This window comes from Caretta caretta, chromosome 14 (genome assembly GCF_965140235.1).
Source record: "Caretta caretta isolate rCarCar2 chromosome 14, rCarCar1.hap1, whole genome shotgun sequence".
Classification (NCBI taxonomy): Eukaryota; Metazoa; Chordata; order Testudines; family Cheloniidae; genus Caretta; species Caretta caretta.
The window spans coordinates 24,656,045-24,674,199 of NC_134219.1; the positions used below are offsets into that span (position 1 = coordinate 24,656,045).

The window sequence follows — 18,155 nt, forward strand, 5'->3', positions numbered from 1 at the left end:
CTCACTATGATGGATAAATCTAGTAATACGGGTTGGCTTGGGAAGGCTCCCACTAGACCAGTAAAGACATTGGCTCCTGTCAGAACAGAAATCCACTGAGCCAATAATGGTTTGAAATGAAAGGAGTTTAGTGCTGGCAACCCCCCAGTAAGTGCCCTCACAGAACAAGGTCAGGAGCAATCTGAGCTTCTCCCAGCAGTGTCCCCCCAGCCCCCGCCCGCTGCACTATGACTAGGGGAAGCCCATAGCACAGTCCCCTCCTCCATTCAACCCCTGGCCTTCCAGCTGAGGTTGCCAACACATTGCTGTGTGGAGGCCTGTCCATCGGGAACCAAACCAGCAAGGGGCGGAGGGTCCCACCCAGCCCCAATGGGGAATGACCTCCAGTGACTGGTAACTGCCAGCCACCCCATCCCCTCACAACCTCCTGTCAGCGCTCCCTGCTCTGGTTGGCTGGGCACGGGTGTGCAAGACCCTGTCCTGTGCAGCGTGGCTAGGTCTCGGGATAGTCCCTCCAGCCCAGGGGTCACTGCGGGCTCCAGCCCAGCCCCGGCCCCTCCTCCCATGCCCAGATGGTCAGCGCTAGCCCCGGGTGCGAGTGGATATCTCTCCCCACGTGCCCTCTCCAGCCTTCCCAGCGCTGCACAGCCCGGACCCCGGGCCAGCCCCTCGGGCCAGGCAGCCCCAGCCGCTCACCGGGAGCCTTTGGCTGCCCTGACACCGCTCTGCCGGGACGGCTGCCGCTCGCCCGCCTCCGGCCCCGACGGGAGCCCAGAGCCCGGGCAGGGGACCCCCGGGGCGCGCGCTGCCCCGGCCCGGCCGCCGCACCTGGGCCCATGTTTATTAAGCAGCACCCCGTGTGCCGGTGACGCGGGCCCGGAGTGATGTCAGGAGCGAGCCTGGCAGCGGTGGGCGGACCTAAGGCTGGGCGCTCGGCTCCCGCCTGTAGCTCAGGCAGCCGCCCGCTCCCCGCGCCACTCGCCGCCGAGCCGAGCCGAGCCCGCTGCAGTCCTCTCCGGGCGGCATGGTAAGCGGGGCGCGGGCTCTGCCCGGGCGGGCTGCAGGGGGGCCGGGGGAGCGGAGCCTGCCTCCGCGGCTGGCAGGGGCAATGCGGGGCGCCCGGGGGCGGCGAGCCGGGGGATCCCCCGGTCGGGCATCCTCCCCCTGCGCTGCCGAGCCCAGCGCCTCGGGCACCGGTTTCTGCCGCCTCCCCCTGTCCCGTAACAACCCCCGCCTTTACCCCCAGCTACCGCTAACTACCCCTGCTGCCTGCCCTGCCTCCCCCCCCCCGCCTTCTGCCCCCTCTCACCCTCCCCTACCCACCACAGCACCCTCCTGCCCCTCACACCCCGGCTGCCTTTGGCCCCGGCCCCTGCCTTCCCCGGTCTCTGCACCCATCAGCTCCCCCTGCTTCTAGCACCCCCCTGTCCCAGCTCTGAAACCCCCCATCCCCGCAAACCCCTCTCCGTAGTGCGGAATCCTCGCTGGGGCACGGCTCGGTCCCCCCTCATCCCCTGGGTGCCCCGTGGTGACAACTCCTGTTCTCTGCCCTCTTTCCCCCTTGTAGCTTCCCAGATCCTCAACCGGTTCCCCCGGTTCCCGGCTCCCCAAATCACCAACTCCCTGGTCTCTGATTCCCCAGCTCCCCCCCCGGACCCGCAGATCCCGGTCTCCGACCACCCGCCATCCCCTCTCTCTCCGCTCCCCCGGCTCTGACTTTCCAGCTCCCCCGGTCTGACCCCCTCTCCCATCTCTTCCCAGCCCGTGGCCCGAGGAGCAGCGGCCGGGACTGGACGCGCCGATCTCCGCCGAGCAGCCGGCCAGGGCTCCGGCCAGCGCCTCTCGCTTCCTGCCGGGATGAAGGGGCTTCTCCAGAGCGGGGCGTCAGAGCCTGGCGCCCGCCCGTGAAGCGCCGAGGCCGGGCGGCGGCACCTGCTGTGCCCGGGGCCCCCCATGGGGCGGCGGCGCCGGGGCTCCTGATCGCTCCGCCCGCTCCGCCCGCCGACCGGCCCGCGCCGCCCCGCTCCCCGCCATGGGCCGCCTGCCGCTGCTGCTGCTGGCCCTGCAGCTGCTGGCCCTGCTGCTGCTGGCCGCGCCCGCCGCCGGGCCCCCCCGGGCCAAGGGCAACCGGACGCAGGGCGCGGCCCGCCGGCCGCCCCGCCCGCCCAAGGAGCTGAACCAGACGCTGGCCGGGCCCGGGGCCGCGGCGGCGCCCAGCGCGGTGAGCGGGGGCGGCGGCGGGGCGGCCCCGGGCCCGGCGCACGAGACGTGCTGGGGCTACTACGACGTGAGCGGGCAGTGGGACAAGGAGTTCGAGTGCAACAACAGCCAGAGCGGGTTCCGCTACTGCTGCGGCACCTGCTACTACCGCTTCTGCTGCAACAAGCGCGCCGAGAAGCTCGACCAGGGCCAGTGCCGCAACTACCAGAGCCCCGGCTGGATCACCACGCCCGGCCTGCGCCCCGCGCCGCCCGACGGCAGCCAGCCCGACAAGTACGACCCGGCCAAGGACAGCACCAACGCCACGGTCTACATCTCCTGCGGCGCCGTGGCCTTCGTGCTGGTGGCCGGCGTCTTCGCCAAGGTGGCCTACGACAAGGCGCGGCGCCCGCCCCGGGAGATGAACATCCACAGGTGAGAGCCCGCCGGCCCGGGACACCCCTCAATCCCCCACCCTCCGCAGCCCGCCCCCCCCCCCCGGGACACCCCCAGTCCTCACACAGCCCGCCCCGGGAAATGAACATCTACAGGGGAGAGCCCGCCACCCGCCCCGTCCGAGACACCCTCTGTTTCCACCACCCCCCCAGCCTGCCCTCTGTGGAACACCCCTCTGGAAGACCCCCAGTCCCCACACAGTCTACCCCTGGAGATGAACATCTGCAGGTGAGAGGTCTCCGGGACATCCCCTCCAACGCTGGGACGTCCCTCCAGGACACCCCCTGACACCCATGCAGCCCAGCCTGGGAGACGAACATCCACAGGTGAGATCCCATCTGGGACACCCCACCTGCCCCTCCAGGACAGTGCCACACAGCCCACCCTGGGTGATGAACACCCAGAGGTGAGACCCCCATGGGACACTCCCCCAGCCTCCCTCACAGCCTGCTCCCTCCAGAACACCCCCTAGCCCCGCAAACAGCCAATCCCCCCCTCCCTGGACAGCCCCCAGCCTCCTACACAGTCCAGCCCCTCTGGGACACCCTGTAGCTCCCCACATAGTCCACCCTGGGAGATGAACATCCACAGGGGAGTGCCCTCCCACAGCCTGACTCCTCCAGGATGCCCCCCTCTGGGACACCCTTAACTCACACATACACACAGCCTGCTCCCTCTGGGACACCCCTTCCCCAAACTCACCCTGGAGATGATCATCCACAGTTGAGAACCCGCTCACCAGCTATATGGGGAACCCACCCCACGGCCTCCCCCACAAAGCTTACCCCAGAGATGATCATCCAGAGGTGAGACCCCAGGCCAAAAGTACCACTCTTCTCCACCGCCTCCGGGATACCCCCGAGCTGGGATACATTTATCCTAAGCCCCTCAGCCTGCCCTGGGGTTGAACATCTGCAGGTCAGAGATGCCCCCACTGATACACACACACACACCCGCCCCACCAGGACTCCCTGCCCTCTCTGGAGGATGAACATGCACAGGGGAGGGAGGCAGTGAGACAGCCATGGGGAAGGGGAGACCTCCCACTCCCCACTTCCCACCCTTCCATGTGCCCCAGCGGATGAATGCACTCAGGTGTGGGGCACTCTTTGCCCTTTGGGGGACCCACAGCCCTGTGCCCTAGGGCACCCTCATCCCTGCTTGCACTCATCCCACTCCCATCTGCTTGCCATTCAGCACCCGGGCTGCTGGACAGTTCCCCCCAGGTACTACTCAGCCAGGCCCCTGGCTGCAAAGTCTAGTGCCCTAAGCCCCCTGCACACAGGCTCAGCCTCTCCTGTCCTCTCTACCCTGCAGGTCTCTCCATGGCTCATCTTCTCTCCCTCTGGCCCTGTGCCTTTCTCTGCACTCTCTCACACTCACATTCTAGGGTACCAGACAACCAAGCCCAAATTCTCTGGCTGGGCCACTGGAGAATTCTCCTCCTGGTCCCTACACTGTGCCGAGCCTCTGGTCAGGTACATTGTCGGGACATTAAAGTGAGAAGCAAAAGCAACAACTGGCCTGTTCCCACTTTGCCTGTTAGCAAATTCCCCTGACAGAGATGCCAAAATAGCATGTGGGGGCAAACAGTGTCAAGGGATTTTCCAAATAACTCAAGCTACAGGCCCTGTGTGTGGGGGGGAATGTTAGGGAGGTATCTTAGTGTCATTTTTATTTTAAAATATGAAATACTTAATGCTTTTAATAGAGAAACTGTAGGAGACAAATTTAATATGTTGGGGTGGTGCCCAATATAAGTCCATTTGGAAATATAAAGGTCAGATTTCCATGTCACTTTTCCTTATGGAATGTCCCTAGCTGACTTCAATTTCTGGTGTGCTAGTACCTTAAAATGTTGTCTAATGCTGGAATGTTGTATGTTCCTAGAGTTCCCAAATATAAACTTGAAAACAATGGGACACTACTTCTGAAAAATGCATTGGAACACACTCTCATGGGAAGAAGCAAGTGTCTTTGGCAGATAATGCTTAATTTAAATCATCTTAATTAAAAATTCATTTACTGTGTTTATCAAAAAACCCTGACCACATTTTAAAAGCTGAAATAAAAATGTGAACCACATAGTTTGGGGAGTGGAAATTTTAGCTTCTTACGCAGAGGGAAAAAAAAGTAAAGCGGCACAAAGAGGAGTTCTGTATTTGATAGGAGTTTAAAATAAAATATATCTTCTGTCTCTAACTGTCTCTCATACACAAATTCTGAGATCCAAATCTCAGCTGGTGTACATTGCCACAGCCCCAGTGAAGCCAACAGAGCTATCCTGATTAACACCTGCTGAGGAGCCCCCAGCCAAAACCTTGTCTGCTGAAAGGAAAAGCTTTGCATTATTAAGTAAGTTGCAGTGTCTGAATTTGAGCACAGATCCTTTGGTTCTAATTGTTCAACTTTGGTGATTTGTGTCTGTAGAGTAAAGGGGTTCCAAAAGCAGTCGCATCAGGACTCGATTCTTGTGCTGTGTATTTGTTTCCAGGAGGACTAGATCATCAACTGCAGCAAATTGCGTCTCTCCTTTGGCTTCAGCACAGCTATGCCTCTTTATGCCAGCTGAAACAATCTGCAACTAATAAGTGTAGGGCATAACTCCCATTAATGAGTCCCCTTTCCTTTAGGGGGTGTGGAGTTGGGCCCCAATAATGGTCTATCTTCCCACTAACTGGAGGTGTTTTGAAATCCAACGCTTCCCCCGACGTTATTTTTGCTACTGTGCTCCTGTACCCACTGGAATAATAGGCAGTGTTGCTAGACTTGTCTAAGTTATTCTTGTCATTTCCATTCCTTTGATGCCTCCTTTGCTTTATTTAGATAAGTACTGGTAAAAATGAATCACCTGTGTGTGGATGAGGGGTATGAATGGCAGACTGAGTGCTTGAAAAGCTTGATTTCCAGTGCATTTTAAAGAACTGTTTGACTTTTATTATTATAATGTGGTAGCTGATAAAGATGATACCTCTCATAGATGTTTAACCTAAATTTGATTAACATGCCATATGGGTTTAAATATTATGAAGCATATCTCCAACTGATAGGGATGCATGGTCTATGGAATTTTGCTGTTTGCATCCTAAACATAATGTAAATTTATAGAATGGCACTGTGCACCCTTTGTCCCTGAGAACTACAGCTGAATGATGGGAATGGTGAGAAAAAAACAGTGTGGTCAGGTATATACATACATTTGGGGCCATGTCAATATGAGTTGTGTTTCACATCTGGAATAATGCACTGAACGGATGTCAGTGTACATTAAATATTAGGGCGTGCATCCCACCAAAATCTTCCGAGTGAGGTGAATGGCAATTTAAACAGAAATCAGAACATTTTCAGAAAAAGCTCAAGATGGGCCCCATCCTGCCCCACTGAAGTCAATTACAAGATTCCCATTGATTTCAACAGGATCAAATTGTATTTTACGGTCAAACCCTAAAATACAATTTGCAATGAAAAGCTACAGAGGGTGGTTTAACAGAGTGGTGTGAGAAAGTTCTCAGCTATTTTTTCCAGCAGCAGCATTAGCCCATTTAGAAGAAGGTTTTCCGTGGCTATCAGGCTTAAGTGTGGCTTTGGATAGAGTGGCTGGTTTATGCATGCATCACTACCATAGGAAACAAGCGGCTGACTCTTCATTGGGCTATATGCATGTGCATCTCACAACTGAAAATTTGGTCTTGTTTTATAGGATGATACCTATAAAGTATTAGTGGTGCCTCTGTGGTTTTCAAATAAGCAAGAACAATGACAACATTATGGCTGATTTGTAAAAATAATATGTCTGGATGGTCTGATAAGCAGAAGCTAAAATACACCCAAAGCTGTGGAAGCAGTTGGACTATTTCAAATGATTTGACTTTTAGAATTTTTTAAAATCTTTCTGCCTAACCGTGAACAACTGACTCGTGGCTTGGTCTCACTTCACCACTCTGGAGTTATGCAGTCATCACTAATGCATGGTGTGCTCTAGATATAAACTGCTGCTGATTTCTAACATTTTTGACTAACCAGTATTTTCTCTTGCATTTCCCTGCAAACACATGTGCAGGGCTGATGGCAATTTCTTTCTACATGGGCATTTTTTAATTACATATGGCCGTGTCCTCATTTAAATTAAGAGAGCCAGTTACAGAATCCTCAATGACAACAAAATAGGAAGCTCAGTTGTTGTTTTTAAAAGCCAGAATCAGTGGCATATGTGGATGACCCAGAATCTCCTCTTCTGGGAGTCAAGACCCCAAATCCCCATGTAGCAGTACCTAAATAATTCAGTACTAGTAGTATTGCCCCGTGACTCCTATTTAGCGTTCAGCAGAAGTAACTGCTCCACTCATTGCTTCAGGGACAGTGTGAAAACTATATTTCTGTGGCCCGGTCTGAGAAATTTACCAGACTGGTACCCTGCAGACTAAAGCACCTCCTCCATTAGCCAGAGCCAGATAAGAAAGACAAGGGTGGTTATGGTTGCACTGGGGTTTCAGCAAAGTCCATACCTTGATAAGAAGCCCAGATCTGCTCTCGCTGCCTCCCCCAACTGCTGAGAAGAAGGGAGACTGCTGGGACTTCTACCAGGGTGCTAGCATTGGATCCTGCTTGGAGGCTCCATCTTTCATATCCACCTCTGGCTACTACATGTCTGATAAATTTGAAGATCTATTCCATTCTAACTGCACACATTGAATAGGTTTCAGAGTAACAGCCGTGTTAGTCTGTATTCGCAAAAAGAAAAGGAGTGGCACCTTAGAGACTAACCAATTTATTTGAGCATGAGCTTTCATGAGCTACAGCTCACTTCATCGGATGCATACCGTGGAAACTGCAGCAGACTTTATATACACACAGAGAATATGAAACAATACCTCCTCCCACCCCACTGTCCTGCTGGTAATAGCTTATCTAAAGTGATCATCAGGTTGGGCCATTTCCAGCACAAATCCAGGTTTTCTCACCCTCCACCCCCCCCACACAAATTCACTCTCCTGCTGGTGATAGCCCATCCAAAGTGACAACTCTTTACACAATGTGCATGATAATCAAGTTGGGCCATTTCCTGCACAAATCCAGGTTCTCTCACCCCCTCACCCCCCTCCCAAAAACCACACACACAAACTCACTATCCTGCTGGTAATAGCTCATCCAATTATCATGCACATTGTAGGGAGAGTGGTCGCTTTGGATGAGCTATTACCAGCAGGATAGTGAGTTTGTGTGTGTGGTTTTTGGGAGGGGGGTGAGGGGGTGAGAGAACCTGGATTTGTGCAGGAAATGGCCCAACTTGATTATCATGCACATTGTGTAAAGAGTTGTCACTTTGGATGGGCTATCACCAGCAGGAGAGTGAATTTGTGTGGGGGGGTGGAGGGTGAGAAAACCTGGATTTGTGCTGGAAATGGCCCAACCTGATGATCACTTTAGATAAGCTATTACCAGCAGGACAGTGGGGTGGGAGGAGGTATTGTTTCATATTCTCTGTGTGTATATAAAGTCTGCTGCAGTTTCCACGGTATGCATCCGATGAAGTGAGCTGTAGCTCACGAAAGCTCATGCTCAAATAAATTGGTTAGTCTCTAAGGTGCCACAAGTACTCCTTTTCTTTTTACACATTGAATAGTAACTCAAGAGCCTGCTGCTACTGGAAGAGCATAGGATTGTGACTACTCTACCCATCTCCCATGTCGTCTTGGCTGGTACAAGGATGGAAGAGGGAGATGTTTCTACTACTCTACCTCTTCCCACCTCTGGTTTTTGCATCCTCCTTTCCATAGATAAATCCAGTGGCTGTTTTTATAGCTGTCCCAAGTAGCAGCAGCAGGAACTGCAGTGAAATGAACCACTCTCTTGTCAATTTAACTTGTCTGCTTTGAGGCAAAGCCTTGAGCAACATCAGAGGCACTGGGGCTTCCTGTCTTCAGATTCAGGAAGACTGCACTCTATCATATCAGAGTTGGTTCACATTTGGAAGGTTTTCTTCATGAGGAAATGATGGGTTAGAGAATTCTCCTAATTCTTACATCCTGCTTGATGGCTTAAGCCTCCATGTTTGTCAGGGAAACCACTGGTGAGTAGGCAGATGGATTTTTCAAGACCTGTCGCTAATCAATAGGTGAGATGGGTAAAAGTACTCACAGGGTTGGTTTTGCAAAACCCAAGCCAGGATTGGTTCACATCCAATGTCCAGTTATCTGTACCCTGACAGTTGAAGGACAAGGGTTTTGTATGTGGTTCTTTAGTCAACATCAGGGGAGCAGCACTTCAAGCTAGGCATCTCCCCAGAGCAATGAAAGAGCGTTAAGAACACTCATCTTTTCAGATGGATTGTCCAGCTGATTTTATTTCTCTGTCACTTCTGCTCTTTTCTTCCTCTTTCTACCGAGTTCTTTTTATGCTCTGCTCATCCCACATTCTCCTCTTCTGTGTCTCATTTATCTGACTCATCCAAATGTCTCTTATGCACACTCTGTTCTGCTTCCTACTAACTGTTTCTCACTGATGGTGCCTGGATTCCCTTCTTCTCCAAAGGGTCTGACTGCCCTCACTACACTTAGTCCAGTCCTCTCATTCTCCAGCTGCCTATTCAGAATTGCCCAGTCCCAGCTGCTCACTCCAAAGCCCCACCCTTAAAGGAACATTAGGGTTTCAGTGTCCCATCCTTTTTCTAAAGAAAATGGTATATCAGCCAGAAATCACTGTTTCCTTAAACAAAGAAAGGTAAAGATTGTCTCTCAGTGTGAACCCTGTTACATTTCATCTCAGTAAATATAACTTTGCTCTCTCACACTTGCACAGTAGTAGATGAAATGCAGCTATAGGCCTACTTGAACTTTGTTAGACCAGTTTAAAACAGAATGATCTCCAGGAAAGTCAGTGGAATTAAGTGTTGTGTAAAAAAAAAAAATGGGAATCAGAATCAGGCCCCATATATGTGTGTGTTTGTGCATGTGTCCACGTATGAGTAGTTTTTCATTCTGCCTCTAGGAGACTTTAAATAGCTACCCACAGTCTCTGGTCACAGTTTGCACCTCCAATGACTACTGTTTGCCATGCTTTCTCCTCTGCTGAAGCATTCTGAAGAATCGAGCTCAAGTTCCATAGTGGAAGTTAGTTAACTGCAGTCTCCCTTCCTGAACTTCTCCCAGATGTAGCATCATTTTATTGTAGTCATTCTCAAAGGCCAAGTTCCTGACTCCAGTATTATTCAGGACCCTGATGCCACTTTGTTTTCTTCAGTGATAAACCTGTATGAAGGCTTTGAATGTGCAGTTTCTCCTGTTCTTGACTGCTATATAGACCTTTGAATCCAATTTAGTGTATAAATTACCTGATTTCTAATTACCATTCTCTACTGCTAATAGCTGATCACCGGGTAACAATGGATTCAAGTTCAGCTTTGGTTTCCGATCATGATGTTTCCTCTGGTATAGCGGACTCCTCAAGTTCGTAACTACTAATTGATCTCTGACCCTTTGGAGACCAGAAGCTTTTTAAAATATCTTTTCTAATTCTGGGTGACTTTTGAATCTTCTCTTACCTATCATGGCAGCATAAGAAAGAGTTTTCTTTTGAATAAGCCTAGTTTTTTTTGCCATGATAGATCCTATTTTCACACCCCTAAGTTGTGTACACAAAATATGCAAGCAGATATTTGCTGCAAACATATGTTCATCCATGCTAATACCTTCTGAGTCATGGAGCTGCATATTCTGCATGCACAGTTACTTTTATGCCCTAGCAGGTCTACTGTATGAGCACAGTATAGACACCTGTCTTCTGAACATTCAATCAGGTATGAGCTTAGGCCCAGATCCAAAAAGGTATTTAGACTCCTAACCTCCATTGATTTCAGTGGAGGTAAGGAGCCTAAATACCTTTCTGGATCTGGGCCTAAGTGTAAATCGTGCAGTTTTCATAACCCTGAAGTTTCTTGGAAAGTCTGCTATTCCCTTTCTCCTCCTCCTCTTCTTGGTTTATCTCTCGTACTTAGTTGCTCTTCTGTGGAGGGACATTGTTTTTCAGTTGCTTTGAGTATCTTTTCTAGACATCTGTCACTTCCTTCAGCCGTGCCACCTTGTGCTGTGTTCCTTTCGGCTCTCCTGAGCTAGGGAGGGATGTGGCGGGTTAATATTTTGACAGGTGTATCGAAGGAAAAGGTAGGTACGGCAGGGAGTCGTGGTGCTGGTACAGTAGGTGGCAGTGTTCTCTCTGACTCAGCACACACACACTACTCCAGAATGCTGCTAGGGGACAGTGCTGCTGGAGGCACCCTTGCGCTGATGAGATGCAAATCCAAAGTCTTATAGCCATCTATGGCCATTAAGTAGCCCAGGGCATTTTTCTATGAGAGAGAGGCTATTAGCCCTGGTATCCTGGTCATGTTCCATCCAAAGTAATTGCACTCTGCTGACAAACTCCACCAATAGTTTCAATTTTCACTTCCTTTCTTACATTGTTATGCAGTGGTGTTGATCACTGTTACACAGCTATTTGTGTTCCACCCCAGGGCTAGTAGCATTTTAGTTGTGAGTTTCGTGTTTTCCTACCACTGTCCAGCATAGTCATGAACAAGCCTAGTCTGTGATGATCTCACAGAGACTCTCTTCGTTTCTCTGTTGATTTGCCAGTTTAACTCATTTGCATTTTCACTGCTTCATAATATACAAGAATATTATTTAGCTATAACCTTGGTTCTGAGCTCTACCACACCAGTGTAAATTGTGAGTCACTCCCAAATCACGTTGGTGTAAAACCAGTGTAAATGGGATCAGGATCTGGCCCTTAGAGAGCCTAAAGTTAAGATTTCATTGAGATTTATACATAAGCAGGGCTAAAATTCTGGCATTTCATAGTAAATGATTGAATTTGGCAATGACTCTTCAAAGGACAATTGAATTTCACATTTAAGTTTTTTAAAGAAAAATATTTACTAACTTTTGCGTTGGAAATAGTGAAAACTTCTCCCTTTTGGGAATAGTTCCACTTTTGTCAGCTAAACAACTACAGAACCCACAGACTTCATACACGTTTGCTCACACATTAACAACATCTCAAATGTAGCCCACTTTTTCAATTTCAAATACAGCACGCAGAGCTCTTTATGTCATTCAGGGGATCCTAACTGAGCTACACCAAGGAAAGATGAAAAGACTGCTCAGATGGACCAGCTGTTTCTGTTCTCTGATGCTGCAGGGGCAGCCATCTCTGGAGCAGAGTTGCAGATTGGGGGTCTCTGACAAGGTGGACTCCAGCTTTCCCCCTCTCTGTTCACTTCCATTTGGCTCCAGCCCCTGCTGGTAACAAGGGTAATGGAGAAGGCATGCAGAAGGGGGATTGGAGTCCAAGTTGTCAGCGATTCATAGCTCGGCTATGGAGGTAGCTGCTCCCTCTGACCAGTCTCCTGTGTTCATTAGATGGGGCTCTCAGTCTGACAGTGCCCTCAGGAAGCCTGTTGGACTGGGATTCAGCTGCCAGGCTTAAAAGGGGCGAGAGAGGAACCTACATGGTGAGGGCATAGGCAAAGGGAGGTTCAGTTAATGTGTGGAATGAGTAGGATGCGGGAGGTACAGAGGTCTGAGTGGAGTTGGGAAACAGGTCTAGAGAGAAGGGCAAAGCCAGAAGATTCTGGGCCACCTCCATTGGCTCCCAGCCCTGCTGCAGAGCCTGGGTCCCTGGGTCCAATGGGCAGCCAAGCGCCATAACCTCCCCTAGCCACCATTGCAGAGAGATGGTTAATTTCTATGCTGGTTTGTTGTGATCCATGAAAACGAACAATCATAAAATTGAACTCTAAACATTATAGAGGGCATCTCCCAGCCATCACTGGCAATCTGATCCCATAGGTCACTTCTGCCACACACCAGTACAAACCTGTGTACAGAACTGTGTACTGTATGATCTCTGAAAGTCCCCCTCTATGGTTCCGATCGAAGCACATGATCATATAATCACAAAACATGGTCAGATGGGGTAGAAGAAAGGGAGCTGAGACCAAGAAAGGGAGTTGATGAGAGGAGTGTAGATGTGGTGTTGAATGACTGAGCTGCTCACCCCCTTGCTTTTCATGGTGTACACTGGTGAGCCATGCAGTCTGGCAGCCTTAGCACTAAACTAGCAGAGCTTGCTGTGGGGGAATGTGTGTACCAGAGTATGATATAGGCCAAATTCTGCTCAGCTGAGGGCAGCATGTGGCCTTTGCATTTGAATTTCCCATGGCACCCAGATGGTCTGGAGATGGATGACAAATCAATCTAGGACTAATATATGAGTATCATCCAAATGACTTCCTCCTTGGTCATGCTTCCCACTGCCTCGGGAGTGGGCCATCCTCTTCAGGGGGCTGTCCTGTTGTCTGTGAATGGTCTCCGAGGCAGCTAGGCTGTCAATCTTCATAACCGAGCAAGTAAGTGTAGGGGATCTTAAGCTCCCTTGGGGTGAAATCCTGGCCCCATTGAAGTCCCTGGGAGTTTGATTCCTGTGGTTCTCTCCCTTAGCGCAGTCATGCACTACTCATCCAATATTTATTTCACTCTCCCGGATCTCTTAGCTGTTCCTTCTCCATCTCCCCAGATGTTCTTTTGGACCCGAGGCATGTGCCTGTGTACTCGGAAGCTCCCCCAGTCTGTAACTGAAGAAGCCAGCCACTGCAGGGTATGGGAACCTAATCAGATAGTGGAGGTGAAAGAATGTCCATGGCAGTGCAGCCTGAACAGCAAGTGACAGAACCAAGAACTCTCACCAGCATTTAGAAACCTACTGGCTCTTATTCACTGTGAGCCAAATCCTGACCCTATTGAACCATTGGCAAAACTCCCATTGATATGTGAGCTAGCCATCATAGTTCAGCAGGGTCATGGATACCTGAAAACACGAATACCCATGGAAGCCAATTGCAAATAGGACCAGGATGATGGGCAGTGCTTAAAACCCACTGTTCCACACCAACGTTACCTCATACATAAGTAAGATACGTTTATACTCGACTAGGTCTGGGAGTGCTCCCTAGGAGCTAGGAGGGGGTCTCAAAGGCACAAGTGGGAATTACGCGCTTAACTGCTCTACTGTGCATTTGAAACCTCCCCCAGGTATAAAGACCCTCCAACCAGTCCAGAGCCATCAAATCCCTCTCTGCTTGCCTGTTGTATCCCTTCTCCTCATCCTTCGTCTGGTTTTTGGCCTGAAAGACAACATCTTGAGGCAGGGACTGTGTTTTCCTGTGTGCACGTGGAGAGCACCTAACACATTATTTCATACCAATAGTGGCTACATTATAGCTGTCTGAGAAGAAGGCATCTCAGGAGAGTACAATTTAAAGCCCGAACCTGCAATCTGGACTCTCACAAGTAGCCTCATTGACTTCAGGAACAAGTCCCTGGATGGTAGAGTAGGAACTAGAAAATGCCCTTCAGTCCCCAAGACCTTCCTCAGATTTCAATAGCTGTGATGGGAAAAGCTGGTATGCGTCCAAACCCCAACTTCTTAAACCCAGCCATTCCCCTTCACTGCAGACTATATATTGCTCCTGTCCCCAAACTGCATGACAGTAGCCTTTCCCTGCCAACTGCAAGAGGGAGTGCCGTGTGGATGGGCTGGAGAATCCAATTCCAGTAGCCTAGTGGATGCTACCAAATCCCCATAAGTAGTTTGATCTGATCAGTTCCATCCCCTGGCTGTACAGTGGCTGTCTCTGACAGGATGCTAAAGTGCTGCCCAGCCTATAGCACAGGCCTGTCTGAAATGCATTCGTTGCAGGGCAGCAGACAGCTGGCCAACTGGCATTACGCAGTTCCCTGCACGATAGCAGGAGGGAGGGCCTGGGATGCCAAGGCAAACCCAAGGAGAGACAAAGGCTCGTTAGTGTCCATGGCAAGCAAAGAGGACATCAGGTCTGAAGAGCTCTCATCTGAAGGAGCCATGCACAGGAAGGTCTCTGGGGTTCCTCAGGTCTGGCTCTGCTCTCACTGACGCCGCTCTCAGTCTGCAGGAACGTCACTGAAATCACTGGTTGAGTCAGGCCCGTAGTACCTACAGCCTGTGAGGAGGAGGAAGGGCTCCTATGACTCTGCCAGGTTTCATGCCTTGGAGCCAGATCCTCGGGTGGTATGGAGTGGTGTTGTTGCTGATGTCATTGTTGCTATGCTGATATACACTCTCCGTAACTGGCCCACTAAGCAGCCCCACCCCCAAACGCTTGCAGCGAGCTAAGGATCCACTCCGCCTCTTGCGTGGATTTCACCCCCTGTGCTCTTTCTGTTGTCATGTTTGTGTCACTTTTTTTTCTTCCCGCCTCTGCGCCTTGCATTTTCCTTTTGTTCTGTTTTTCCCTTCCTTCAGCTTAGGGCACTTCCTCTCCGTGGTCCTCGCCTTCCCCTGCCTCAGTGGACACTTTAGCACTGTCTGTTCCTTGCTCTTCTCCTCCTCAGGGGCTCACTGCAGGGTCATTACAGTTTTTCCACTTCATTGCTGTCCTGTGCATTCCTACCCTTCTTGGGATTGGGCAATTCCGACCATCCTTTCCTTTTCCTTCTTAAAGGGACAGGCTCCAGCAGTCAGAGCCATCTTTGTTCACCTCCCCACCCTTGGATTTCCTTCCAAAGAAGCTGTCAGCTACACCAGTCTAAATTGAAAGTAATTCCAGTGACTTGGGTGCTGTTGTCCTTATTCTGGAATTATGGTGGTGTAATTGACAGCAGGATCTAATCTGCGCTTTCTTTACGGAATCGGGACAATTCTGAACTAGACCTACCAGTACTAGGTCTGGATCCTGCTCTTGGTTACACCAATGTAAATCCAGAATCATTCTCTTGATGATGGTGGCGTCAGGCCGTATTTACATGGGGGTAGCTGAGAGCAGAATTTGGTCCCTAATGATCTCACTTCAATCGAGTGCTAATAAAAGCTGTGTCATAGACCATCCTCTCAGGATATGATTGTGCAGTTACGCAGCTCTGGCTATCCCATCTGCTGCACTAAAGGTAAAGCATCCTGCTGAGCAAAACTTGTTGTTCTGATATCAGATGACGTTGGCATGAAGAGCCTTTTACGGTGCTTCATACCCCAATTCTGCAAGCCTCACTCAGATGAGAAGGATGCATTTGATTGCAGTGGTACTAATCACATGATAAGGGCAATAAGATCAAGTATTTACAGCTCCTTCCATTACCTTTCTTGTAGCTTTTACAGTGGGAAAGTATACAGCTAAAATAGAGCTATTTACATGGCGCCAAATTCATCCTCAGTCTGACTACACTAGAGATACTGCAGGGAGAAGCTTAGCCCATGGTGCGGTTTATGAGGAATAATTTTGATCACACACAACATTACAGATGAATTAATAAGCAACTAATCAGCACATGCAGAGGTTATACTTGCCTGTTTAATTCTGGTTTGATAGTATCAAGAGCTTTTCCTCATCCTCCCAGGAGGTAAGGAAGAGCAATGAGTGGTAAACACTTAGAGCAGCCCGTTCTGTATAGAGCAGGCACTTTTTGGCAGGTTGCTTCTTCATTCATATTTATCCAAGATCATTTTAGTCCCAATACACTTCGGATCCCAGGCGTCTTCCAACAGTTGTGTTCAGCTTCTCTAACATAGACTTTGAAGGTGGAACCAAATGAAAAGGAGACCTAATTTCCCTGACTGGCACTTCTGGTTTCTTCATTTCTTTTCAGTGTAACAGCCTCTGTTTTTCTAGCCTGAGGCTGGCTGCATTGTACTGTACAGATTTCCCGTTTTGCTGTGACTGTTTTGCTCATTCAGTGTTACCATTCCTTCAGGTAAGGTTCCACCATCCATCCTGTTAAAGGATTACAGCTGAATGCTCTTCCTCACATAGCGTGCGAGTTTGCTTTATACTTACAATCAAGATTAGGGATTTCAGCTCCTGGTTGGAGCTGAGGAGCAGCTACACATGGTTTTCTTGGAAACGATTCACACACCAGACTAGATTCCCAACACGTGGCTTAGCGCTCACCCAGAGGAGCTGATGTAGTCTTCTGGTTCTGGTAGACAGTGACTGAGAGGGTTGGGCGCTTCTTACTGACTCAGATCCCTTTGGAGAACATTCACTTTAATTGCCTCCATTAGTTTTAGGGAATCAAAGCAAATTTCTTCATCTTGGAGGCTGGGCAGCCCCATTCCTAGTGCTCAGTCGAACACCGAATACCAGCTGTGAGTAAGAATAGCACCGGCAACAAGAGTATTGAGAGGAACAATATGTCCTGTATTGTGATAGGGCATCGCCTCTGCCCCCTCCACTGCACCAGCGTGCCCGGCTTCTGCTCCTTGCTTGTCATCTTCTCGCACTCTGTGCCTTCTCCCACACGGCCCCCTCTGAGCTCCTCTGCAAGCCCCTCTTCTGCTATGTTGCCTTCAGAGAATCGAGCTGACCTGTATGCAGCTTGCCTCCTGGGGTTCATAGGTGCTGGGACTAGGGGTTCTGCCAAAACCCTGGTTTGAAGTAGTAGTAACAACCCAAATCCTTGGTTTCTGCCTTCAGCACCCACTACAAAAATTGTTCCAGCAGCACTGCTGGTGTTCCGCATCTCCTGACCTCTGTCTGTCCTGGGACCATCGCTCAGAGCAGGGACCATCTTCCCTGAGTGTTTGGGGAGCGCCTAGCCCAGGGCGAGGGTCACAGCAAATAAATAGCAATAACGTCACAATGTCTGTGATTGAAAAGCGACTCCTGGCATTTCCGTAGCACAGACGCTGTTCCCTAACCAGCGCCTGAATAATCGCTCAGAGATGTGTGCCTGAAGCCCAGTCCTGTGATGCTGGTCACCATGGAACAGCCATTGACTTCAGGGGGAGCTCCCCCTGCCCTGGACTTGCAGAATTAGGCCTGAAAGGACAACTCTGGCTCCTGGTCCCCCTGCCTACCAGCGTGCAGGATTGCAAATGCAGTGGGAAGAAATGTTTGCATTGTGCAGCAACAGGGGAGCACCAGTGGGAGGAACGAATCCTCCCATCAGGAAGGACTTGTGCTCTAATGTTTAGGTCAGGGCAGAGCCTGGGGCCCTGGCTCCTGTTCCCAGCTCTGTCACTGGCTTCTGGGTAACCTTGGGCTAGTCACAAAAGGCCATATTGCAATTCATTGTACATCAGGATTTGGGTGGCCAGTTTGAGACCCCTCAGGCCTGGTTTTGAGAAGCGATGAGCACCCACAACTCAGTGTGCAGTTGACGGCAGCCATGGGCACACAGAACCTTTGAGGAATCAGGCCGTTGGTGTCTGAAGTTGGGCACCCAAACTGTCAGACTCCCAAGATTATGGGGCGCACTTGAAAATATGGGCCTTAAATGCTCTGGGCCTGATTCTCTTCCTTTGTTCTGGCCTCTTTGCCATGCTCAGGCCCTAACTAGGTTTCTCTTAGCTGGTATGATTGGCTCCTATGCTGTCTACTTACAGTTCTAGTGTAGGGGGTGAGGCAGAGTGCACCCCCAGCTGTTGTAAACTGGTGTAACTCCCAGGCTGCTCTAACTCAGGCTAGGGCCAAG

At 50.5% G+C, this 18,155-nt stretch overlaps 1 protein-coding gene across 4 annotated transcripts in view; it reads left to right on the forward strand.

Moving 5' to 3' along the window:
* Positions 1 to 931: 931 nt before the first annotated feature.
* The window catches only part of SHISA6 (shisa family member 6), a 399,954-nt gene continuing 382,730 nt past the window's right edge, over positions 932 to 18,155 (forward strand). For all 4 annotated transcript variants that reach the window (XM_048817850.2, XM_048817851.2, XM_075119373.1 and 1 more), the window contains exons 1-2: positions 932 to 1,027; positions 1,762 to 2,634. In XM_048817850.2, the coding sequence (XP_048673807.1) occupies positions 2,033 to 2,634 (602 nt within the window). In that variant the 5' untranslated portion in view covers positions 932 to 1,027; positions 1,762 to 2,032. The remainder of the gene's footprint in view (positions 1,028 to 1,761; positions 2,635 to 18,155) is intronic.